The sequence below is a fragment of the Giraffa tippelskirchi genome, chromosome 12, assembly GCF_054371585.1.
Source record: "Giraffa tippelskirchi isolate mGirTip1 chromosome 12, T2T-mGirTip1v1.2.pri, whole genome shotgun sequence".
NCBI classification, from domain to species: domain Eukaryota; kingdom Metazoa; phylum Chordata; class Mammalia; order Artiodactyla; family Giraffidae; genus Giraffa; species Giraffa tippelskirchi.
In genome coordinates this window covers 21,641,359-21,666,934 of record NC_137286.1, presented here as the reverse complement: position 1 = coordinate 21,666,934, position 25,576 = coordinate 21,641,359, and the positions used below count along the sequence as shown (strand labels likewise).

At 41.1% G+C, this 25,576-nt stretch overlaps 2 protein-coding genes across 12 annotated transcripts in view; one reads left to right on the top strand and one right to left on the bottom strand.

Annotated features, from left to right (window-relative positions):
• Positions 1-912: 912 nt before the first annotated feature.
• Positions 913-17,048, top strand: PAX9 (paired box 9). Its single transcript, XM_081547879.1, has 4 exons — positions 913-1,137; positions 1,900-2,526; positions 5,449-5,591; positions 14,446-17,048. The coding sequence occupies exons 1-4, from the start codon at positions 1,134-1,136 to the stop codon at positions 14,698-14,700; spliced, it is 1,029 nt and encodes a 342-aa protein (XP_081404005.1). The 5' UTR covers positions 913-1,133; the 3' UTR covers positions 14,701-17,048.
• The window catches only part of SLC25A21 (solute carrier family 25 member 21), a 516,014-nt gene continuing 507,030 nt past the window's right edge, over positions 16,593-25,576 (bottom strand). For 4 of the 11 annotated variants that reach the window (XM_081547883.1, XM_081547882.1, XM_081547880.1 and 1 more), the window contains 3 exons: positions 22,919-23,100; positions 21,972-22,024; positions 17,637-18,936 (listed from right to left, as the gene is read on the bottom strand). In XM_081547883.1, coding sequence (XP_081404009.1) covers positions 18,875-18,936; positions 21,972-22,024; positions 22,919-23,100 — 297 coding nt within the window. In that variant the 3' untranslated portion in view covers positions 17,637-18,874. Of the gene's footprint in view, positions 16,759-17,296; positions 17,415-17,636; positions 18,937-20,431; positions 20,472-21,971; positions 22,025-22,918; positions 23,101-25,576 lie in introns of those variants that run through there. The other 7 variants (XM_081547885.1, XM_081547884.1, XM_081547888.1 and 4 more) reach the window with 4 other exon arrangements.

The window sequence follows — 25,576 nt, the reverse complement described above, 5'->3', positions numbered from 1 at the left end:
TTTAAACACAAGCCCTTTGCAGTGGTTCACTGGTGGGGGAAAACCGGCGAACGTCGTTGGCACCAAGGGCCAGCGAACCAACAATATGGCTGAGCTCTCCAGCGCGCTGGGTTCCGCAGAGTGCACCGTGCCTATCAAGGGTTCAAGTTGGCTATGCGCTCGCTGTAGTCGCGTTCCTGCTTGGAGCCTAGGCTGATGTTTGACCCGGCGTTCCTGGATGAACTCTCTCGAGACTGTTGTGACGAGGCGAGGAGAGCGGTGTCCACATGGAGGTAACAGTGGTCTCCATCTCTGGCTCCTGCTCGTGTTCAGTCGCTCAGTTTCGTGTCCGACTCTTTGCGACCCTTTGGCTAGGTCTCCCCTATTCTCCTCCTCTCTCCGACGGGCCTACCTTCTCACACCTGCGCTCTGGTCTCTCGGCGTAGGATGTAGTGCGGTAAGATCCGCTGGTAACAGCCATCCTCTCTTGACAACCTCTTGAAGCTTGCATGACAGGCTATTCTAAGAACCCTCACCACGGCCACCGTCAAAGACGGTGGCGCTCATCTCCCACCTAGAGTTTTAACCTAAATTCTGAGATGTCTGCCTTCCCTCCAAAGAAGTCTTTTCGGCCCCTTCTCCTTTCGGGTCTCTTGTATTCAGACCAAAAGCTTTCGTTTGCTTATTCAGCATTTTAAGAGCCTGATTTTGCTGTTTGCGCTGCCCCTGGGAAGGTGTCAAACACCTCTTTTCATTGTATTTAGTCACCCAGGTGCAGAGCGAGGTTGAAAGAGACAGCGGAAGAACTTTCCCGGACTGTGCTGTCGCTCAACGGGCCAAACCAATCATCACGCAGCTTGCCTCCGGGCCCTCCTCCTTGGGGGCGTGCCCCTAGTGAGTGATAGACGGAGCCGCCCGGCCCCGCTCAGCCCAGCCCACGTTGCTGCTTAGATTGAAATGCAGAACTCAAGCCTCTTTCAGCCGGGCACAGACTTCCTTTTACTCCTTCCTTTTGCACTCTCGCCGCCTCCTCCCGGGGAGAAGCGGAGGCACCGGCGGCCCGGGGCAGCAGCACGACGGGCCACTAAGGCCACGCGAAGAGTTTCTCTCTGGGAGTGCGGAACTGGGGCCCGGTTGGTGTACTGCTCGGAGCAATGGGTGAGTGGCGGCGGGGTTCGCTGTCAGAGCCGGGAAGGGAGGGAGGGAGCGAGCGGGCGAGGGAGGGAGGGAGGGCGCGCTAGGGCGCGCACCACTGAGCGCTCACACTCTCCTTATTGACTTTGCTCGTGTTCCTACAAGTTGTAGGAACACGCTAAGGGTCAGCGGCTCGCAGCAGTTCAGTCTGAACGCTGGCTACTGGGTTGCTGCTGTTGATGCCATTTTCTGATTTCAAGACTAGGGAGCTGTGGCATCAGCAAGCCCCACGCCCCGGTGGCGGACCAAATTCTGTTTCTCGTACACAGGGTAAAAAAGCCAACCAGGAAAAAAAAAAAAAAAAAAAAGGACTAGACTTTGTCTAATTGCGCAGGTCCCTAGGCGGGGCGCTGGGGATCAAGGGGGAGCGGCCCGAGGACATTAGCGCCGAGTGGGCGAGAAGGAGCCGCTTTGCAGGCGTCAAGACCGACTTTCTCGCCTGCTTCGGAGGCTTCTGAACACTCGGAGAGGCCCTACGTCTCACCACTTTATTTGCTTGTATCGGCCGCAGGCACTGCCGGAATGAGGGAGGAGGGTCTGACTCAACCGCGGTAATTTGAGGCCGTTCCTCAAGGCTCGAGGACCATAGGGTTTGGTGAAAGCCCCGGTCCTTAGTCCCAGGCGGGTGCCTCCGCCTTGCCCCCTGACGCGCGCGGAGGCCGAGTGGCAAGCGGTTGTCCCAAACTGTGGGTGCGCGTCCCCGCGCGCTGTGTGTTCGTTTTGCAGAGCCAGCCTTTGGGGAGGTAAACCAGTTGGGAGGAGTGTTCGTGAACGGGAGGCCGCTGCCCAACGCCATCAGGCTTCGCATAGTGGAGCTGGCCCAACTGGGCATCCGACCGTGTGACATCAGCCGCCAGCTACGGGTCTCGCACGGCTGCGTCAGCAAGATCCTGGCGCGCTACAATGAGACAGGCTCGATCTTGCCAGGAGCCATTGGGGGCAGCAAGCCTCGGGTCACCACCCCCACCGTGGTGAAGCACATCCGGACCTACAAGCAGAGAGACCCCGGCATCTTCGCCTGGGAGATACGGGACCGCCTGCTGGCGGACGGCGTGTGTGACAAGTACAACGTGCCCTCAGTGAGCTCCATCAGCCGCATCCTGCGCAACAAGATCGGCAACTTGGCCCAACAGGGCCATTACGACTCCTACAAGCAGCACCAACCAGCGCCGCAGCCGGCGCTGCCCTATAACCACATCTACTCGTACCCCAGCCCCATCACGGCGGCCGCCGCTAAGGTGCCCACGCCGCCAGGGGTGCCCGCCATCCCCGGCTCAGTGGCCATGCCGCGCACCTGGCCCTCCTCGCACTCCGTCACCGACATTTTGGGCATTCGCTCCATCACCGACCAAGGTAAGGGCACGGGGGCCGGATGCGGGATTGTGCAGAGCTTCCCTCCGCACCCTCTCTGGGGTTACCGAAGGGGCCTCCAGGGGCCCGCGTCTGTCCCACCACCTGGGACTTTTTCCTTTGGAAACGTCAGGAGTCCTCCCAGGGGGTGTCCTGATCTCATTAACGTGAAATTCATGCCCTTCTTTTCCTTGCCACACACAGTCTACTGCCTCATCTCAAACTACCAGACCCTTAACATCCCCCTTCCCCAACACATGGTTCGCATTTTCCACCCTCCCCCGCCTCTCGCGCCGCGGCAGCCTCGGACCAGCCCGCTGCTCACTTGGAGAGCGCGGCCGGGGCCGGACTTGGGGCGCAGCCCGAGAGGCCCGAGCCGGCGTGGAGCTGCCGGCTGCAGACACGGCTTCGGGCGGCTTGTTTGGGGTTGGGGACTCTAGAAATTGCAGTATTCTTCTTGCATTCTGGCAATCAGACCAAATTTGCTCAGGCAGGAAGTTCAAATGTCACCTAATTGGTTTCATTCTTATGCTTCACTTCATTTTCCTCGGAAACGGAGGTCCCGAAGTTACTACTAGTAACTTGCATGTTAGAGCATTGCTCATTCTGGGACTAATTTTCTGCTTTATTTCTCTTTCTCCCGCTCTCCTCCTCCCCGCCACCGGACACTTTTTACCTTAACAGGTTTTAGCACATATATTTCCTAGGAAGTGGCGCCAACCACCGCTATAATGAAGGGAAAATGCAGGGCGATTCCACGCTGTCCTCTCTTCTGTTCTTTCCCGTTTTCCCCACGCCTGCCGCTTCCCTTTAGGGCCCCCCAGTCCCAGGGAATTCTAGTGGACATCCCGTCCCTGCACGTTTTCAGTGATGACACCCCACCGTTCCTTTCCTTTCTCACCCTTGACCTGGCGTGTTGTGAGTGTCTTTTCTGCTGCTAAGGACGATTCCCCGCGCCCTTATGCTCAGTCGGGCTTCCGCAGGAGCCCCGAGTTTGTTTTCTTTTACTGCGTTGTTAAAACAGAATAAAACAAAACATAAAACACCGTTAACTTCTTTCTCAGTAGGGGGAAAACAAAGTCAAAAATGCCCTAGACGCAGAATTTAATTAATTCAGAGATAAAGAGCCTACCTTCTTAATTTCTCAGCCAAAACTTTAAAAAGGGCGGGGTGGGGGGGAGGATTAAATAGGAAAAGGGGAAATAGTTCATTTAATTATTTCCTGCCTTTGTCGGTTGCCACCACATTGGCACAATTATCTTTTTAAATAATTAAAGCATAGCCTTGATTTCTCATCTTCTTGTTTTCTGACTGTGACTTTACAGGATCCTTGTAAGGGCCCAGTTTTGTCTTATTTGGAGCTGGCTGGAGCTTTAGTTGGAGAGAGTTTGCCCTTGATTTATAGGATAAACTGACCTCACTGACATTTAAAGGAAGCCCCTGTTCATGGGAAAGTGTGAGATCAGCAGAAATGGGGGCGCGCAGGGGGATCTCAATTTCTTAAGATAACTTCAGGCTTGTGCCCACCGATTGCCTTTTGTCTGGGAAGGCAAGGAAAGACTGGCAGTTCTGGGCCAAAATACTATTTCCTGGTGCAAATTGGAACACAATCTTAATTCTTTGGAGAGGGGGAGGCATAGTGAAAAAAGACTGACAGAGTTGAAAAGAAAACCGTTCTTCCCTAGGGAACCTACAATCAGACCAAATGTCAGTCGGAAAAGTATTAGATTATGGAGAGAAGCAACTCTTCATTCTACATATTGTTGATTCTGGATGCCAGCTTTAAATAACCTGCTTTCTGACAAATCTGTGAATATAAAATGATTATTTCTACAAATGATCTTTCCTCAAAATGACTGCCCTGCTTTGAAGCACAGTATCAGATGGAAGTGTTTAAGATCAAGTTGTAGTAGCTTTGTCAAACCTCAGTCCTCCACCCATGGGTCCCAAAGACTAGTTTTCAAATATCTTCTCTTTTAAATTGTACTTGCTTACTGAAAGATGCCGATGATTCAACATGCACACCTCTTGGTATTGTGGTAATCGGTTTACATCATATAATTTTCTTTGCATCTCTATAAAGAGCATAAAGGATAGTTGACAGCTTTACCTCTTTCCAAAACACTTAATTCCACTTTAATTTTCCTAACCTGTTGTTTCATTGAAAAAGTAAACCTATGACCTTACCTCTGACATTGGTGGCACTTACAGTGGTAACTGTAGTATTTGTTTTTTGAGTCATATGCACATAACCTCAGTATTTAATGTGTAGAAATAGAGCACGAAGGCTAGTCACACACAAGGAAGGCACACACCTATGCACTTATGCTTTGCATGTATATTGTGGGCATCCTTTAGTCATTTGTTTGCAGAAGATTTTACAGGTCTTTTGTTCCATCTGTTGACTTAAGTATTAGATCCCCACAGCACAGTGAGCACTTTCTGGACGTTTCTGAGCGCCAGAACAGGCATAGTTAGGCCAGCGCGACCCTTTCTCCCGTTTCAGTCCGCACCAGTCTCAGATTTTTGTCAACCCCCAATCGACCCTGGGTTAGGACTGGGGAGAACGGCGCGTCCAGTTTCACGAGTTCTTTCCCCGATTTGAGAAAATTCGGGGGAAAACTTTCAGATTCCTTCCACGCGTTTCCCCCGGGGAGCGAGCTGGGGAGGAGGTAATCAAAGGGCCGTTGAAAAAAGAAAAAAAAAAAATGTCTTCCCGCGGGCGTGGGGCAGAGAGTGGAGAGAGGCCTACTCCGCGACGTCACCTGGGCCGGGCCCCGGTCCGCCGGCCGGAGAGGCGGGCCCCGCGCCCCTGGGAGGCGGAGGGCAGGGGGCTGACCGAGGTCGTGGCCCAGGCGCTCGCGGGTCTCAGGAGGGGGCGCGCGGTCGGCCCTCCGGCCTGACGCCCTCTCCTCCTCCCCCTAGGAGTGAGCGACAGCTCCCCCTACCACAGCCCCAAGGTGGAGGAGTGGAGCAGCCTGGGCCGCAGCAACTTCCCCGCCGCCGCCCCGCACGCGGTCAACGGGCTGGAGAAGGGGGCCCTGGAGCAGGAAGCCAAGTATGCGCAGGTGAGGAGGCGGGGGCCCCGCCGGGTGGGCCGCGAGGATTTGGGCGACGGAGGCCCGGGCCCCTTTTGGAGCCTCGTCCGAGGAGAAGCCGCGGCCGCCTCCCCGTGGCGGCCACCAGCCCCAGGCCAGGGCGGCAGGGGCCGGACGACGCCCAGACGCGCGAGGGCGGGGTGAGGCCTCGAGCCCTAGACCGGGAGGCCGAGGGGCGGCGGCCCTGGAAGCGCCTCGGGGCCTGTTGGCCAAATGGCTTGCGCCCGAAGCCCTCTCCGCGGCTTGAGTCGGGGCTGCACTCGGGGCTGCACTCACCGGGCAAGGCGTCTCCGAGGGGCCAGGCGAACGGCCGTGGGTTCCCAGCTGTGCGCGCGGCGAGTGGTCTGCACGCCCGAGGGCGCGGTGCCGCGGCTCCTCCCGCGCGGACGGCCCGCAGCTCCCCGGGCACAGGCGCGCGTGGCGGACCCAGCGATGGCGAGTAGAGGGCAGCCAGATAAACTTCAGACAGTTCCCGCGCCCCGATTAAAGGTCACGTCGTCATCTCTCCAGGGAGGTTAGTGAGAAAACCTCAAATTATACGGACTGGCTGTCGACCGTTTAATTTTTCTTTCCCTCCGTCCCTCCCTCGACTCTCCAAAAGAAAAATTAAAACACCCCGTGTTGTTTTTTTTTCTTTTCCTTGAGAAAAGCTAAACAACCATAACAACAAAAGCTCCCGAGTTTTGAGTCTAAATTCATCACCACGGTGGAGTCAGGAGTTCAAAGCTCTGAAAAAACCAAACAACAACGAAGCCGGACCTTAAAGCAGAAGCAGGTTTCTTTGAACAGACCTATGTAGGTTTGCAAATTTATTCATGCCAAACTCCTATTCCAGAGCCTCAAAATACCCAGTTTTCGTTTTATTATTTTGAAATCTTAAAACTTTCAATGTTTTCATATCTGTAAAAATCAGTTTTTTCCGCTCAATGGAACTTCTAACTTTTATTCATTTGGGAAAAAAAAAATCCTAGTCTGTATTTTCTCTAACAAACACCATTTCCACTTTCCCTTCCCTTTGTTAAAACAGAATCCCATATATGTTAGTAGCTCTCCCATGACAAATATCACAGAAAATGGCAGCAAGTAAGGAGGGTCCCTTTCCTGAATCTCTATTTGTAAAGCATCCAATGAGAAATTACAAGAAAGTTTGTCACTACCTTCTACAAAAGAGCAGGTAGTACAGAAGAGGCATTATGTTCAATGGCACCATTGCCACTTAAGCAAGTTATTTAACCTTTTAGAGTCTCTGTTTTTTCATCTATAAAACAGGGAAATAATAGGCCCAACCTCAAGCAATGTTAAATTTCAATGTGATAATACAACCATGGGGCACATAGTAAGTATTCATTAAATATTGCCTATGGATAGAAATGGCACTTAGAGATTGACTTAAAAACAAGCAGTTTATTTTGTCAGAATATACTTTGATCAGGGAGTTCATAGTCAGAAAGTGTCAAGGTATTTTGTTACAAACAATAGAGTGTCTATAAAGCACCTAGCATATAGAGTAGTAAGCATTTAATAGGTGCTCAGTAATGTTTATTAGGTCATCATTTCCTGAAATAACATTGTGAAGTATAGAGCTGAAAAAAAAGTCTCCCACATAGAGTTGATGAACCTAGTTTATAAATAAAGCAGTGTCATAATCCAAGAATCTTTAGGATTACTTTTATTTTTACTCCCTTGAATTATAGACCTAGTGTTTAATCTTGTTTAGAAATGGTTAGTTAATACACACACTTCAAAATGAAACCAATCAATTTAAAATAGAACAGTGTTAAGTAATCTACTTCCTATTTTCTGAACATTAAAAATCCATTAAGTTTTATGCAGTGACTATCAAATCACTAAATTATCAGTTTTATAAGGATGAGTAATTTAAACAAGTGGCAAATAAGTATTGTTCTAAATGCTTGAGAAAAAATTTTTTGAAGAAAAAGACATTTGTATCAAACTTTCATTTGGAAAGTTCTTAATGGCAATCTTCTAACCTTCTGCATTGCCATGTTGTAAGATAATATAAATGATGTAAAATTTCAAAACTTGAAAAATTTCCATGCATAATTAAGTCAGCAACTACTCTATTATAGCTATCAAAATATGCTTAATGCTGAAGGTGTGCTAAGTAGACACATACACTCAGAATGTGTCATTTTGTGAGCAGTTTTGGAGTTTAGACATTAATTTCCTTCAAGGTAAAGTTATACATTAAAATTTGCTCATCAAGAAACTTGCAAATGTAAGGTGTGTTGTGTATGTGTGTATTCCATATATGTATATGCATTTCTCCTACAAATATTTGAAGGGTAATTTTATTTTTTAAGGTTATTTTTCAAAATGTTATCAGCATATGTATGTTTCCACAACCCTAGTGTAAACTTGGGTAACACTTTTCTCTGTGTAAACACTTTTCTCTGTGTTATGAACAAAAATTGAAAGTCTTTGACAAAAAAAAAAATTCTCAAGATTTTTGCCCATAATACTTTTATGGTATTTGTGGTTGTTATTAAATAGCACACTATTATATGATCTCAGTTTCATTTTAGTTAATAAAGGAGGAAGTTGAGAGTTCAGGATCATAGGACTTAGAGCATAATCCTTTGTCAGAATATACTTGTAAAATTACCAACAATTGATCATAGGTTCTATTGATTACTGTAATCTAGAGTTTCTGTTTTCAGCTTAAACTGCAAAGAAAGTTGCCCGATTGCTAGTAATTAGAACCTTATGCACACATCTAGTTTTTAAAACATTAGAATATTCAAACTTGTACACATTACAGTTATACTGCAATTGATATTTTATAGTGCCATTCAGAAATCCTTATTGTCTATCTTTGAGGATAGAAGAAAAAGGATATTTATTTTTACTTTTTTCACCTACATTTAATGTTGGGCTCGAACTCTAATCTCATCTAACTCTCAATGACAATAATGTTTCTCTGGGTCCTAATGGCTGGTTCTTTTCTGCTGAAAATATAAAACTCTCTTGAATGCAACTGCATGGCAAAAAAAACCAACAACAAGCAAAACATATAGAGAAACATGAAGTTGGAATATATCTACCCTTTTATATGGTACTTAGTGAATTACTGCCTCATTCTTTTTAAAGAGTTCATAAGCAGTTGTATAGGTGTTGAAATTTTCTTTTATTATTAGGCATACTTTCTCAAGAAAAAAAAAGAAGATCTGGTACTCTGATTTAAGTAATCTGAATGGCAGATTTATAAGCTTTGAGTATCTTTATTTTTGGGTAGTGAAATCAACTCAGACAGCAAGTTTAATATAAAATTAGCTACAAATTGAGATATCAGGAATGGAGAATAGTCTATAAATACTTGAACTTAAGAAAAAGTTCAGTTAAATGAGATGTGAAAAGAGTTTAATTTGGAGACATAAATTAATCTGAAATTCTTATGAAACATTCATTTGTACATTATATTTAAAATATAGTATTTCCTGAGTATAATTTTCTGGTGCATTATTTAACAGACTGACTGTCCTTGCAGACATACTGTTCTTGTGAAAATATAAATGAAGGTGCCCTGGATTTTTCTTCATATTAAATAAAGTTATTTTGTGCTAAATAATTTATAATTTTATAGAGAATCAATTTCAGGCAAATGTTAATAGTCTTTGAAATTCATATTACCTATTATGAAAAATATTCTCTGACCTGGCTAGCTTTTAACTATGTTTTAAAATTAGTAATTATGTATTGGTAAAACATGTCATATGAAATACCAAAAAAAGTGATTTAAATTTTTTTCAAGGCTACATCAATTTTAATAACATTTTGGAAACATAAAATTTAGAAAAACATTTAAAATAGCAGCTTTCCATTACCTAGAGACAATTAGATCTGCAATGTGATAACTAAATATAATTAAGATCCTTTTGGATGAATGTTGAAATCATATTTACAACTGTCATTTCATTTTGTCAGATTTATTTTACTAGGTTATTGCATAATGAATTAAGGATAGAACAGCAGCCAGAAAAATGACTTCACACACACAAAAAGAGAGAATCTTGTTTATTTTCAGATCTGAAGCTTTTTCTTGCTTATGATACCTAGGTGGAAATTCTAGGTGAAGCACAGCTGTTTGTGGCTGAACATACTGTATTATAAAGCCAGGGGAAACTCATTTTATCATAAGGGAAGGACCAGGTAGGGCTGATGAGTGGATGAAAGATTGTGGATTGAAGACTTGGCACTGCTATTTGCATTTACTTCAAGAAAGAAAATGTTGAGTAGACAACTCCCAGAATTTGAGGAATTGTCTATAACCTCTAGTTGCCAGACAGTTGTCATACCAGTTTTTTTTCATGGTCATGAGTGTTTGGACACTAATGCATTTCCCTTTTCTCTGGGGGCAGTGGTGGGGGGAGGGGAATAAATGCAATGACCATAAATTAAATAATGAAATAGCTAGGTTACAACTTTTATTTACCTTTTCAACAGCTTTACTCATTTTGCTTACTTAAAATGTAATGCTTATTCTGTATAAAGGATGCCCAGTTTTTTTGTTTGTTTTGTTTTTTCTTGTTTTTAAAAAGTAAGAGCATCACATCTTTTGCTTTCAAAAGGCTGCACTAACTTAAGTATACAAGTGATTATGAAACACCTATAATGTGTCCCATTTTGTGGGGATGTGAGATGATTAAAGGCAAGACCCTGTCCTCAGACTGTTTATAGTCTAACTCTCTGCCAATACAGCTTCTCAACATAGTCATTTGAAAATATTTTTAAAAACTGGCAAATCTGTGTAACATTTTAGAACAAATGCAATGAAAGTTAATACTTTCATTCACTCTTGTGATAACCGTAACTAGACTACATTGCATCTTAACGTATTTTTTTCCTGGACTCTCGTTTAATGTCAGTGGGATAAAATCTATCTTTTTCTGCAAACATTCAACAAAACAAGAAACTTACTTTTTCCCTTGTATTACTAAATCTCATTCTCAAAATTAGGTTGAAGATAGTTTGCCTTAGGGAGGACTCTTGTACAGTTCTTTGGAGGAAAGGATTCTCGTGGCTTCCATGGAAGATCCATATGATCCACATGAAAAAGGGGTTGATGGATTGAGGTCTTATTTATGGAATCTTTAGGTAAAGTCATTTTCAGAAATGAGATTTCCATTACATGCCCATTGCTGGGGTTTCATTTGGAAAATTTGTTTACTCTTCCCTGGGGATTCCATATGTTGGTCGATTTATAAATCATATTTACAATCCAATTAAATAGAGTAATTTAGCACGTTTGCTCCCATGATATTTATGGTGTACATTTGGTAGTCTCTACTCAGCCTAACTAGCTTTTCAGATTAATTACATGCCCTTCACTGAAAACATTAAACAGATTTGGGAAGTTTAAGTCATGTACTCTTTTACTGGAAAGAATAAACAAACACCAATGCTACCTGTAGTTGTTTTCCTTTATGGTGGAAAATTTTACTCTTTCAATGATTGCTTCATAAATAACAATTACTTTACCTGGTAGAGATGTATATCTTTTACTAATGTCATGTGTCAAAATTAATAGTGAGAAAATTGATGTGTTTATTGGGTTACTAGAATGAATGGTGACGGTAGCAGGTACATTTTATTTAAAGCGTATTTGTTCTCTCATCTTGATTATGCCGTTTAAAAGAAATTTTTTAATATAAACTTTAAAAGTAAAAAGGGAAATTAAGACAAAACTTTTCCACTCCAAATCTAGGTCATAATTTAACCTGAGTGAAAGCTAAGACCTATTTCTATACTGTTTAAAGATTTCTTTTTTTTTTAAAGCGAATTCTTGAGCTTTCCTTTGCCTCCTTCTAACAATGAGGAGGTCAAACCTCTCCGAGGTTCCCTTCCCAACCTTCTTTTCTGCAGTATAGCAGGGCCTGCATCACTAAAATGACTCTAAACATATTGCAGATTTTAGATAACTTTGAAATATTTAACATAAAAAATAAATTTGGTGTCTTAATAGAAAATGGACAAATCTGGAAAGAATTATTAGTGGTTTTTTTTTTTTTTTTTTTTACAGTTGATGAACAAATGTAGTTATGGAATAAATGAGGCACCTGATGGTAACGTGGGCTTAAATCCAATGTTTTCACTTCCCACAAATCCTAGGAGCATTATCTAAAATGAGAGTCCACTCCAGCCTGGCTTCTCAGGAGAACATCTCTGGGCAAAAAGAAGTGGACCCTCGTCAGGGATTGTAGACATTACATTCGAGGAGCTGAAGAGCCCCCAGTAAAGGGTAACATCAGTGAGCAATGGTTTTAGCTGCAAGGATGTAAGGGAAGGAAAGGGAAAAAGGGAGTATGATAAAGCAAGTATTTCACAGAGAACTGTAAAGTTGACTGATATAAAAAAAATATAAAGAAAAACGAATGAGTAGGAAAAATTTAGCTGTGATGAAAAACAGAACTCACCAATACATTTTTTTCTGCTGTGTTGCTAAATAGTATGTTGTTTCTGTATAATACTACATAGTCTAACCCATGTATTGGTCAAATGTTGAGCAAAAGTTTTCATTAGTTTTAAAGTAATTTTAACCTTAACACTTTAGTCTTAACATTCTTATTTTATGATTCTTGGTGTATAAAATATTAATTAATGCTAGAATAGAAGAGACCAGATACAAATGCAGACACCTTTCCATAATTGAACTGGAGCAATTCCTTTCCAAACTAATTTCTTTTAGGTTATTGGGAAGATTCTAGATAATAATGATCAGAAATATAATCTCTGTGCAATGCTAAATTTCTTCTGCAGGTTGCCAGTTCTTGATCTTCATACTCATTTGCTGAGAGAGCCTTAAAGTGTTTCTCCTTTGAGCCATTTTCTAATGAGCCATTCTCAGGAAGCAGGAAAAAGAGGGGGTTTTTAGAAGTTAAGAAACAGAATTAGGGCCTAAGACTGAGTGTCAGGTTCTAGAAGAGGAAAGAATCTTTTACCAGAAAAGATGCTCTAGTTTGAAATGAAATCATATCTTTTAATTGTCTGGGAGAAACAGTATGATTTGCTGCAGAGAATCCTGTATCACAAGGGGTGATGACTTCTTTTAACACATGGCCATGGACTTGCTGATTGATTGGCCTAGGGTAAATGGCTAAACTCCTTAATCTATATTCTCTTGTATAAAAAGAGGATAAGATTTCATTTATATTCAACAATGATGTGCAATGGCTTCTTTCTTTAAAATCAGAACATCATCCTTTGTAACACATTTTAATTGCAATTAAACATAGAGTTTTACTCATTGTAAATTATCTTGTAATGTTATAAACTCAGAAGGTTAAAATGAGATACAGTTTATCAGTTCTAATTATTTGATAAAATATGTTGGATATTTCTTAGTGCCTAACACATAGGACAGATTCAGGAAACCTCAGTTTCCTTTCTTCTTGCCCATTTTTCAAAGAACAAGCACTCTGACAAAGAACACGAGGTGTGTGTTCTTATAGAACCAACTACATAAAGTTAACCCCTCTACTTTTATTCTTATTTTGATAGAAATTCACAAGCAGTGTTAAATCACATCCATGTATATATTTTACTCCATGCATTACTCTACATTGAGAAAATAATTTTTGAGACCCCCACTGTTGCATTCTCATAGACATGGAAGTGAAAATAATAACCAAATGAATTAAAGTAGAAAACAATTTCTATGTTGCTATTGAATTGGAAATAGTGTCCAACATATGTCTGCTTTTCTTACCTCTAAGGATTAATTGGTTTTATGAATTATATTTCTATTATTTACATTATATTTTCATTAGGAAATATGGTGATATGTTTATTTATTCAGATCACCACCAGGAAATAGCATTTTCCTTATTTCTAAACAATGTAGAAATTGAAGAGGGAAAATTAAGTTACTTGAAGAAGGGTGCTGAGTATTCATGCCAGAATCAGGATTAGAAATCAGGGTGTTTTTGGTGTTGTTAATAGTAACGATACCAACAATAATTTATTGCATGCCAAGGTTTCTAGGCAGACTTGCCTGCCAGAGTTGCTGCGTTTTGTTTGCAAACTAAGATTTTACATTTAAATTCATTTCAACAGATTTATCCACGTGGCTTCTAAAACTTCAGATCACGGAGCCCTAAAACTTTTGCAAGCAAATTTTCCAATTTCAAAACCATGCATATGTAATCCTTTCATATTCTGACAGTTTCCTTTTTAATAAAATAACTCTGGAAAAAATACTCCCCTCATCTTCATTAAAAAACCCTTATAGACAACCTGCCTGATCTTTGCATGTCCTTTGTCCAACAGGCATTTTCAACATGATGTTTTAAAATATGGCCGTGTTTTATTTAACAAAGGTCATGCTCATTTTGAGTTTCTAAAATGACAGCCCACACTCTGCCCTTCTTTACTGGAAATGAAAGTACACCAACCAGGCCCTTCGCAAAGATCTCAACAAAAGAGCCAAACAAAACTGGAGTGTGGGAGAAAGCTGACAAAGGCAGACAGAGAGCTGAACAGATTCTAAGAGTACTTAATCACGATTAATTCTTTCCTCACCTTGTGTTTCCTTCCTATAATTCCAAGTAGCAAAAGCAAATACTGTGGATTTTCTGGTTTTAGCCGCCTCAAAATCTTTGTGGAAAAAATATGTTTAAGTAGCAAGACTGAATACATTTAAAATATAAACAGTCAAATCTAAAAAAAAAAAAAAGAAATTAGAAGGTACAGTCAGAATATTGTCAGTTACTACTCAGAACTTACATTCTGCGTTTTTCTAAGAACTGGTAAAATGTCAACCACTCTAATGTGATTATTTTCACCTCTTTTTTCCGACTCCTTTTAGGCACCAAATGGTCTCCCAGCTGTAAGCAGTTTTGTGTCAGCATCCAGCATGGCTCCTTATCCTACCCCGGCCCAAGTGTCGCCCTACATGACCTACAGCGCTGCTCCTTCTGGTTATGTTGCTGGACATGGGTGGCAACATGCCAGTGGCACCCCACTTTCCCCCCACAACTGTGACATTCCCGCATCGCTGGCGTTCAAGGGAATGCAGGCAGCCCGAGAAGGTAGCCACTCTGTCACAGCTTCCGCGCTCTGATGGGAGATTCTGTCTGCAGCAGCTTCACCGTCTGCAGCAGCTTCACCCGAGGAGTCTCCCTCTCGGCACACCCTCCCCCTCTTCCCTGGTCTCGGATCCCACCCCTCTGCCCTCCAACCCTTTTGCCGGAAAGCTGGCTTTATGGACTCACCTCCTTTGTGTTGATGACACTTAAATATTTCTCGCCATAACTTCTCTCTCTCAGAACACCTGACATGACTTTAGGATTTAAAAAGCAAAAGCGACGTTAAGGATTCAATGAGACGTTTGTGTTGCCCACACACTGTTTCTAACGTAGTGAAGAAACCTGCAACCCTCAAAGGGCTAAAGGAACTTTTAAAACTAGTCTTTGGTAAAACCACATGTGTATATTTATTCTAAATCAACCTGAACTTCTGAGACGTGCAATTGTTGAGATTCTGCAAAATCAATACAAGAAAATACATATAGAAACAGTTATGCTACACCCTCTAATCAAATAAGGTAATAAAATAAGCCTTAATTCATTATTAGGAAACCAATCAATAATTAATTTGAGTGATCCTTTATTTTTAACAGATGACCTATTTTGTTGGAAAATATATGTATAACTTAAGCAGTATCTGAATTTAGCTCCTCCTGGTGTTTTGACTTGGTTCCAAATACAATAATGTTTATATTTTCTATTAGTTTGTAAATACGGACTCTGGATGGTGCATTTGTGTTTTCATTCCATGGGATAACCCCGTCCCAACTCCCCCCGCCTCTTTTTTTTTCCCTTTCTTTCTGCAAAGGTGACTTTCCCGCAATGTCTTTGTCTCTGTTTGGTGGTGGGCTGCTCAGGCTCCTGGGCCTGGACTCGCCCCAGATTTTGTGTGTGCAGTGAAGGCTTCGACATCTCATGAAGGACATTTTCTTTCTACAACAGAGGACTCAAAAACACAGATAAAACAAGCCAGTCTCCCATTTTGTATCCCAATCAAACAACACACATGCCAAGCATATAAAGACAAGAGGGTGGAAATATCTGAACGAGGCTCTAAAGGAAGTCACTTAGAAACTTAAGTTTAATGTGAAATGCTTTGCAAAGACACTTAAAAAGAACTTTATGTTAAAGAAAACCACTGTGAAACTAAATTGTACTGTTATTGTTGGCTTACCTGTGTGTTCAGCAATCTCAGCCCAAAATTACATTGTAATTTAAAGAAAATGGAAAATTCCGCTCTAATGAATGTAAAAATGGCTTGCTGTGAAGTTTACATTGTTGTACAGAAGCATGTGTCTCGTGTAGGTAAACTGGTGATGGTATTAGAAATACAGATGCTATTTAATTTTTAAAAATTCCCTTTATTCATTTCTGGAGCTACAGGACATGGTTTAACTAACTGATGGATCTTTTAAAACCAATTTGCTTTTCACTTTAATGTTAATAATAGAACTGAGGGGGTATATGTGTGTGTGTGTGTGAGAGAGAGAGAGAGCATGTGATTATGTTTCATATTTTAAAACAACTGATTTTCTTGGGAAAAAATCTACAGTTTTAATCTCTTCTGTTTAGAAAGTTCTTCCTGCTTGGCAATATAGGCTTGAAAATATGTTTTTAAAACGTTGGTACAATTCATCTATTGGAAAATTAATATATTGTGGGGCTTTTTTTTGGTGTTGATTCTGTGCAATAACTAACAGGGCCCATCACTAGATATGGATGTTAGGTGGTTTTGATTTCTTCCTGTCTGGGCTGTGCACAGCCCATGGGGCAATCCACTTCTGTCACATTGGTTTCATGGCCTCATTTAAAACTCAGATGGCTAGATTAGCCAGGTTTTCAAATCACTATGATATAAACAGTAAGCAGATTTCTGACACACAAGTTATGTTCGAGGAATTGCTTTTTTCAAGCAGCAGATATCTTGTAGAGAGCTTTGAACTGCATTTATTTCTAAAGCAACCGAAATTCATTGCTACAAACAGAGGATTATAACTTCAGGAGAAGAATAAGCAGAAGGAGCAGATGAACTCTCAGGGCCATAGTCTTCCTTTGATCTTGTAAAACTCCTATTGACATCTGGAGTTCCCAGTCTGGTGAGAAAATAGAACTATAAACCAAATGGAAGAAAATACCAGTCCGATATTTGGTGAAAACTTTAAAACCGTACAAGGACTCTCCTGCCATGCAGAAAAACTGACACAAGGTACAGAATTATTCCTTATCAGATGTTTTTAGGAGGCTATTAGGAGTCTAAAGAATATCAATAATTTGTGTGGAAATACAACTGTTATTTGCCTAAGTTAAGTCTCTTATTAATATGCTATTTATAATTTTTTCCTGATTCTTGTATCTTTAAAAATCTAATATTAATGCTATAAAAGTTTTCCTTTTCTTTTTTTCCCCGGAGGCCTTTTCTTAGCAATGGTGAATTCACATGGAGTAAATTTTAAAAGATAAGAGAAAGCCCAAATACAATTTGCTATTCAAAGCACACTATGATTTAAAACTACTTTTAAAAATAAGGAAAGTGGGAGGGGAGATGAGGTTGATTTTTTAAAACATTATTATTATTGGTTAACACTGACTTTTTCCCTCTGTTTCTTAAGGGGTAAAAGTGTTGTTTTTAACCTGGCAAATGCACTCTTCAGAGATCCTTTTCTGTCCCATCCACATGGAGAGGTTAAAGGTTCAATTTCATGGCCTCTATGGAGGCAGTGCTCTCTCTCTCAGGATGCAAGAGTATTACCTGCAAGGATAGAATGCAGTTGGACAACAGACACATTCTTACTTCTCTTGTTTTGTCCTATTTTTAATGACCCTCTTATTAAGTATTGGGCTGAAATATAAATTAAAGAACACGCTGGAAAGGATGTACAAGTGAAGGCTGTGTATGTATATACAGTATGTCAAAAGCCTTTATTTTTATACTTCAAATGCTCTAAATTAATAAAAAGTAATAATTACCATGTTATCTTTCATTTTTTATTTTCAAAATGTTTTAGTGACACAGCTTCATGGTAGACAGTTCTCCTGCTTATAGTTAAGAACAAGTGTCATCCTAGAACAGGCAGATATTTTTGTTGACTCAAGCTACTGAAGGAGCATCACTTCAGGATGCAGATATAAAATTAAGCTTTGTTACATCAACGTCAAGGAGATATTTTTTTTTGAGTGCATGTTAGTACAGGCATCTTTGGAAATGCTAAGAATGTACTTCTCTTTTGAAACATTTTCTCCTTCATAATACATATTTTAACATTGAAGTTAGTAGACTTCACATCTGAAACCATCACTTAAAACTAATGAACTAGAAATGTAGTTTTATTCTAAACATCCTTTTTAAAAAATGGCATAGGTAAGAATTCTGAGAAAAGGTATCTGATGCAAATACAGACAGCACAAACAGGCCTAAGGAGCAGTTCAAATTTGTGATTTAACATGAAAATATTTCAGCATTAAAACTTGTTTTCAAAGGGAACTCTGTGGAGAAAAGTAGTTTAATATAGATTCATGTTTTATCTTTGTCACAAAAGACTTCAAATATCATAATTTTAAAATATGACCTGCTTTAACCAACAGTGCAAAATATAAAGTAGGTTTAGGAAAATACAGATGAGATGTATATTATTACTAAAGGAAACCAACAATTCACATTTTAACATAAAATTTTAAAAAGGCCATTTTAGTACCGTTCAGAAACATTTTCCTTGTATATGATTAAATACTATTTATGGAAGAATTTAATTCCTTCTAAAAATTGTTTAAATTTTGGCATATTTTTTTCACTTATAAGCACTTCTTTACCTTTTGGGAAAAAATAATCATCAATACAATGAATTTTTATTGCAAAGCCATGTAAGAGGAACATTGGTCATAAAAGTTGTATTGTCTTTATGGAATATATCTAATTTCCATGCTACTTTTCTATATTCAGTTTGTGTATTTCATTGCTTCACAGTGTTAATTTTCTCCTCATAGTTTTAAGGATATGATTAAAACTACAGTTTCAAATTGTTTAGAGATAATTTTTGAAGTATCAAAATAGGTTTTGTTCTTGAACACACTGTTTTACCCTTTACAATTGTATCTAAGTGTATAATTATAATTTATCATTGTATGGGCTTAACTGATAGATATTCTCGCCTCCTGATGGTGCTGTCTAACGAAAATCCATTTTCACAAGGGGGGAAAATACACTATAGACGATCACCAGTTCTCCTGAAGCCATGAATAGGTGTATTCATAAACCAGCAGCATCACTGCACCACCTAGAAAAGAAAAGAGCAGTTTTTAATCCTGTGAAATTGTGTTGTCTTTCCCGCTGGGTTTCTGAATCCCCTGGAGTCGTATGCAGCCTATCAAGCAGAAGCCATTCAGAATCATCAGTTCTCAAGCTCCAATGCATAGACAGAAAACTACTGTGGAAAATTCTCAGAGCAAAATCAAGACCATCTTGAGCCTCCAAATACATTTTTTCCCCATGAGTTTCTATAACCTTCATCATTTCTCATCAGATTCTTTTTCAGGCACTTTTAATTTTTAAAAGTAAATAAATACACATTTAGTCATGTAAGGGCATGTGACTTTCCCGTGAACAGAAACCTTTGGATTTGTCATATGTAGGCAAAGGATTTATCTTTTCCAGTTTATAATGAGCATTGTTGTAGCTGCATTCAACAAGGACATTTTAAGATGGTGCTTGATAGATGAGCCTGGTTTTCTCTTACAGCTTTCAAACTGGATTGTAATGTGAAAAATAGCTTCTGAGTCCTTCTAAAATCTGTATTTCAAAACTTAGCCAGCTTTCAGCCTCCTTTTGTTCCCTTCATTCCTTTCATCTGCCTCAAATAGATATGGATTGCACTTGAAAATCTGGTAGTTGTATTGGGTGTCATAAGACCATCATTTATCTGGGAAGAGAAGAGTTATATAATTGGCTGCAAAAAGGCTTGCTACATGATATGTCAACAGGAATACGATATAGGAAGACAAACACTGAGGCTGCTGAATACCTAGACATCAGAAGCACATGTATGTGAATGATTTTGTGTTCTCTCTGATGCGGTAAACAACACACATCCTGTACCCTTTAAGATGTTCTCTGTCCTTTCGTGTCTATGTGAACAGTATTACAACATCAAAACGGGGACAAATATCCAGAGCACATCTTAGAGAAGACTTGGCTATGTGAACAGAAGACTGACTTCTGACAGAAAGAAATAGAACTTGATTTTCATCTTATTTTGTACACACTGCCATATGCTTTTTTTTTTTAAAATCTACAGGCTGCACATGTTTGTGTAACCTTATGCCAAAGATAATTATCTGCCTGTAATTTTCATTTTTAACCCATGAAGGTACTCTATTATCCCCATCTTGGCTCCTTGGAGCTCTGGCAAACAAAAAGGGATGCACTATAGAGAGTTGTCATACGTATGTATTGCTGTATTTCCTCTTATTAACTGTTTGCACTGTAAGACAAGAACACACAGAATTGAGTAAGTTTTCAGCCTAGTGATATTTGGAGTCTGAACCACAGACTTCAAGATTCTCCTTTCGTGGGAGATCCTGATCATTAGCCACAGAGAGCTGCTAAGGCTGTTATAAAACTAAGATGTTTTACCCTTTACAATTGTATATAAGTTGGGATGTTTCTCCAGAATGAAGGATGAGAATTCCAGGTTCATCCAGCTTTTCTTTTTTACTGTCTCTCTCTCTCTCAAAAACAAAACAAAAAAACCCCCTCTTATCTTTAAGTCTTACCTTCCTTTCTACAACTTTCTTTTCTTTGATGTTGGTAGGACTTGAATGTTTGGGATGACAATGGAGACCAGTTATTCACAATTTTGTTTAGCCTGGACAGTATGTTCACAGTAACCCTTTTCATTGGATTTAACACCACAGCAACTCAGGACACCTCATGCAAAAACATTTAAAAAGCCAACCAAACATTTGTAAGCCTCTAACAAAACTTGGGGTCAGATTATTTAAGAGTTTTGGATTGAGGTTCCAGTCAATTACCATTTTAGTTAAACTCGCCCTGATCACTCTCCCTTTTCAGGCCCATGGCCTCCTGAGAATGCTGGAGGAGGGTCAGTCCTATGATTTTCTCTAATACTAGGTCTACTAGCAGGTTTTTACTGTGTGGTGAAGGAAAAACACCACATTCTTGCACAGAGAGTTCCACAAAATCACCAATATTCTTTATGACTGAGTTCATTTTTATACATGGACCAATAAGAGGTCTGAATCTCAAATGTGAAGCACAAATCCATGCTTAAATGCCTAGGAAGTCTGGGATAGATGGACTGGGAATTGTAAAAGTGTTTTCTAAATATATGAAAGTATGAACTGTTCACGAGCTTCAATTTACAGACTGCTGTTCTATATCTCAGGTTGGCAGAAAGGCTGCGATTTAAAGGTAAATATGCACGTGTATGAGTGTGGCAGGGGAGGGGCACATCGGGTGTTGAAAGGGAGGACAGAAGGGGAAAGGGAGAGGGGGGAGGAGCAGGGGAAGGTTTGGGGGAAGATTACCAGGATGTCTAAGTAGGTGAGTGTGGCCTGGTAAAAAAAAATCTGTGTGGTCTAGTGCATACTTCTGTACTTATTCACAAGGTTGCTTATAATCCAAGACTATTTGCCCAGGTGGTAGAGTCTGCAGCAGTTGCTTTCTTATCTATTTACATAGAGGCAGCTGACTCTCCCTGTGGGAATGGCAGCCGGCTTTTTGTGGGCTGGCATCCTGAGGTAAGGCCCCAAGCCAATCCCCTCCACCATCACGCTGACAGGAGCCAGGAAGGTGAGAGCCAGGCTGCAGCTTCCCCCACTCCCCTCCCTAGAGGCGACTGTGAGGAGAGTGGCCCTGGCTGTTCATGCCCACGAGGAGTAGTCCTCCTCCTTTTCTCTCTGTGAAGCAAAGTTGAGGCAGGAGCAAGAATGAACTACAAGAAGCAGGGAAAGGTTTATTGGGCTGGTCCCTTACTCAATGAAAATCCTCCCCTTTAGCCAGAAGCCGCTCAAACTCCAACTGACTGTGGATCCTCTCCTATTGACTTAAGCTGGGCTTTGGCTTCTATCAGCCTCCAGCAGGGCCATAAATAACACCTTATAAACAAAAGTACAACACATCTAATGGACTCTCTTAGTGTCTTGACTGCTACACAACTTTTTATTCTTAAGGTCTCCATGTTTCACAATGTGACAAACTTTTATTGTGTTACAGATAGACACAAATAAGAAAAAGAAAAGGGATACTAGAACAATAAAGAAGGAAGGATATATATAATGAAAACATCATTACCTGGTCCGAGCCTCATAATCTTGGGAAGCAGGCCTTTATACAAAGCTAAAATGCTAGAACCAGGAGAGAAAGAGCACAAATATTCTTACTCTGAACATGCAATGGATTTGCACCTCAGCTTTATAGAGATGTTGACTCAGCATTTACCCAAACAAGTCATTTGAAAAAATTTTTCAAATCCCCAAACAGATAGTATCTGGCCAAGTACTCCCTGCAGCAAATTGGATGAGAGGAAAGAGTTAATTCTTTATTACTCAAGCTATGCTGACCTTGTCCATCAGAAATGGGACTTTCATCAGTGAGATAGTTTTTGTGTTCAAGACAGGCCTTACTTTAAAGACAGCTGTGTATATGGACAAAATGACTCTTGTAATTGAGTTTAAAAGACTTAGTCTTCACAAAAAGAAATATGATGCAGTTTATATCAAAATCGTAAAACATTACTTGCCTACTTGAGAATGAGAATGGGTGAGGAGGGGTGGAGAGACAAAAAAAAAGACTTGAAAGACCAGCAGAAAGAGACACATACTTTAAAAGAAAACTACTTTCACAGAACTCTCCTGTTTAACTCTCCCAGGAGAATATAATTAGGTGACATTTTGATTAGGTTTATAGTCAGAGGACAGTCACTCTCCTGCCCATGTGGGAACAAGGCATATTATATGCAATAGCGTATTATGCAAACTGTCAAGCGGAAAGTTCACCTTGGCATTCTAGGACAAACATACTGCATACTGAATGATCGTGGCTCATGTTTCTTGGTGTAAGAAAGTTTTTGCCAACATCTCATTACTGTGTTGTCTCACAAAGCTCCTCATCTATTCCCTAAAGCTTCTCAGACACAGACCCAATGCAGGAGGGCTTAATGGCCCTCATCAAAACAGAAGTACAATACGATTTTAGCAATGCTTTAGTCTTGCTCATTTATTAAAATAAGAATGTGTTACCCTTCTTCCTGATAGACCGTGGCCATTGTTTTAAAACAGGTTCTGTACTTGATCTCTCCAGGAACTGGCTGAGGCCCTTGAATCCTACTTTTGGCAACATCAAAAGGGATGTTAATGACTGAGGCTATTGTGCCTGAGAGAAGACCAATCCCAAATTTTCTCAAAAACTCCAAGGTTGGATCCTAAAAGAAAAGAAGAATAAAATAACAGAAAGGAAAGCGGAAGCCCCTAAATCGGTTAAACACAATAAAGCAATATGTATTTAAGCAGAGCATTGCACTGCCCGGCACCCTCCTGTTATTCCAGCGGAACACATTAGGATTTCCTAGGCTGGAACTTGTTTTCTTGACAATCCCATTGGCTATGTTTTTACACATGGTCTAAATTGCTGAAGTACACATTTCCTCACACAGGATTTATAAACACAGTTCATAAAGAAAGACTGGTATGGCATATGGGGATGATTTGTATAATTGGGCTTCACAATGTACTTAGTATTACTGTATCAAAACAGGAGAAATCCAAGCACACTATTAGCTAATTGGCCAGAATATTTTACAAATGACAGCAACTTCCACCATGAAGCCTACTAAAATGCTCATTTGTGTGTGGACCCCCAAATGTTAAATTAAATCAAGGCTACTCTCGGTCTGCTGCTATTCCCCTCCAGGTTTTTTGCATTTATTTTCACGTGTAGCTGATCCACTGTACTGAGAAGTGCTAGCTTCCTGTTATTAACAAACCAACTTGGGGAGGCTGCAAAACAGCCTGTGACATTCTGTGCATTAGAAACAGTAGTAAGTCACTGGACTAATTGGCTGAAGAATTTATAGCCCATTGTTCCTCAATCGTATTCTTCCTTCATGGCAAAGGAAGAAAAGGAGAGAGAGAGAGAGAGGGAGAAATATTTCTTCTTTCCATTTGAATTTAGGTCCTTCACTTTGGTCTGATTTGATTTTCCACCCCTGCCTGCTCTGCTTTCTGACATCAAAGTATTTAATTAGGTCTGATGTTGAAGTTGCTTTCCTTCAGCCTATTTTTGTGCCCAGCGAGCTCACATTATACTGTGTTATAATGAATTTGCCGGGAAGTTCTCATTTTGCTCGCAGCCTCAGTCCTTACCCTAAAGAAAGGTCATCTCACACACCGTAAGTTGCTGACAGAGACCTCCCCCATCCTCCCCCTGCCCTCTCTTTTGGTAAGTACTTCAGAAAGGTCTTTGGAGAGGAACAACACTGGGTTGTGCCGTGATGCTATTTTATCTAGCAGGAGAACTTAAGGGGGGAACCATTCTCTGCTTAATTAAAAAAAAAAAAATCAGGTCTGAGAATTGCATGCTTCTAGCTTTGATGTAAGAAGAAAAATTCTGGAAACTCTGAAATTTTCAACAAAACCAAGAGCCAGATACCATCACAGAAACTCCTACGTGTTTAAATATAAAAAGCGAGGGGTTCGATAATAATTCTTGGATCTGGGCCATACAGGTGCCGAGTAGGTTTAAAGGGATTTAAAAACCAACAGGGTGTTTCAACAGGAAAAACAATGCCGTGATTGCGGTATGAGTGAGGTGTGTTTAAATAATTCCCCCTCCCCCATTTTCTTCTCTTTTACAAGGAGAGAAAAATGCCTTTATGTTACCCTTCTCCATTCTGGCACAGGAGCAAAACTGGAGCTCGGGAGGGTGGTGGATTCAGGGCCAGTTCTGGGTGTCTGACTGTGCACTGGCCACTGCATCCCATGGAGCCCAGTGGACAGAAGGGACGTGTTTAACACCTACCCTACCCTTGTACTGTATGGTTTCTCTGAAAAATAAAAACAACAATAATAAAAGTGCTATGAATATTGTATGAGCCTGGCAGAAAATGGATAGTAGTTTTATGTAGCCTGTTTTCTAAAGTCTCAAAACACCTGTAATGAGACCCTCGTGGTACTCCTGTGACGTGGCCAAGGACAAAGGTGAAAGTGATGACTTGTATGCACACAGACCTTTTGGGACATTCAGGGGATCCTGTCAAGCACACAGCTCTTCCCCTCTCCTGGTGTGTTTGTTGAGGATTGGAGTTGAGGAGGGAGGGGTTGTGTGGCTAAGATACTCAATGAGGGTCATTATGTTTGAGACAGTGTTGGGGACCAAATACTAAGGTCTTCAAGCCATCATAGCGTTCACTAGCACAAGTTTACATTGACCCCACGGTTTCTACACATTTCCCAGCTCAGCAGTAAGGTCCCACACTAGTTCCTAAATCCAGCTTTGCAACAGAGTCACCTGGGAGCTTTACAAAATATGGATGCACAGCCCCACCTTAGATTCCCAGATCAGAATCACCTGGGAGAGTGCCTGAATATTGATTTAAAAGAACTTTAGGACTTCTCACCTGGCCAGACAGAGGGCCCATGTCTGAGAACCATTGATTTTGATTGATATTCCACACAGGCAAAGTAGATGGTCAATTGCTACCCCTCTGGGCATTCTAGGAAGGAGAAAAGTCTTTGGGGATAGCCAAGAGGTGCCCCTCACCAGTGGCCTCTGGGCCCCTCTCAGCCTCTTCCTCTGAGCCTATGGTCTGCAAGAGGCAGCAACCCGGCTGGGAATTAGGTGCCCCAAGGAGAGCCCGGCCAGCTCCCCTCTGCTTTATTTGCTGCATGTCGTAGCCATTC

Bases quoted from the DNA above. Each gene is read 5' to 3' on its own strand.
- PAX9 (XM_081547879.1), top strand. The intron at 2,527-5,448 runs GTAAGGGCACGG...TCCTCCCCCTAG, and splicing joins TCGCTCCATCACCGACCAAG to GAGTGAGCGACAGCTCCCCC. The intron at 5,592-14,445 runs GTGAGGAGGCGG...GACTCCTTTTAG, and splicing joins AGGAAGCCAAGTATGCGCAG to GCACCAAATGGTCTCCCAGC.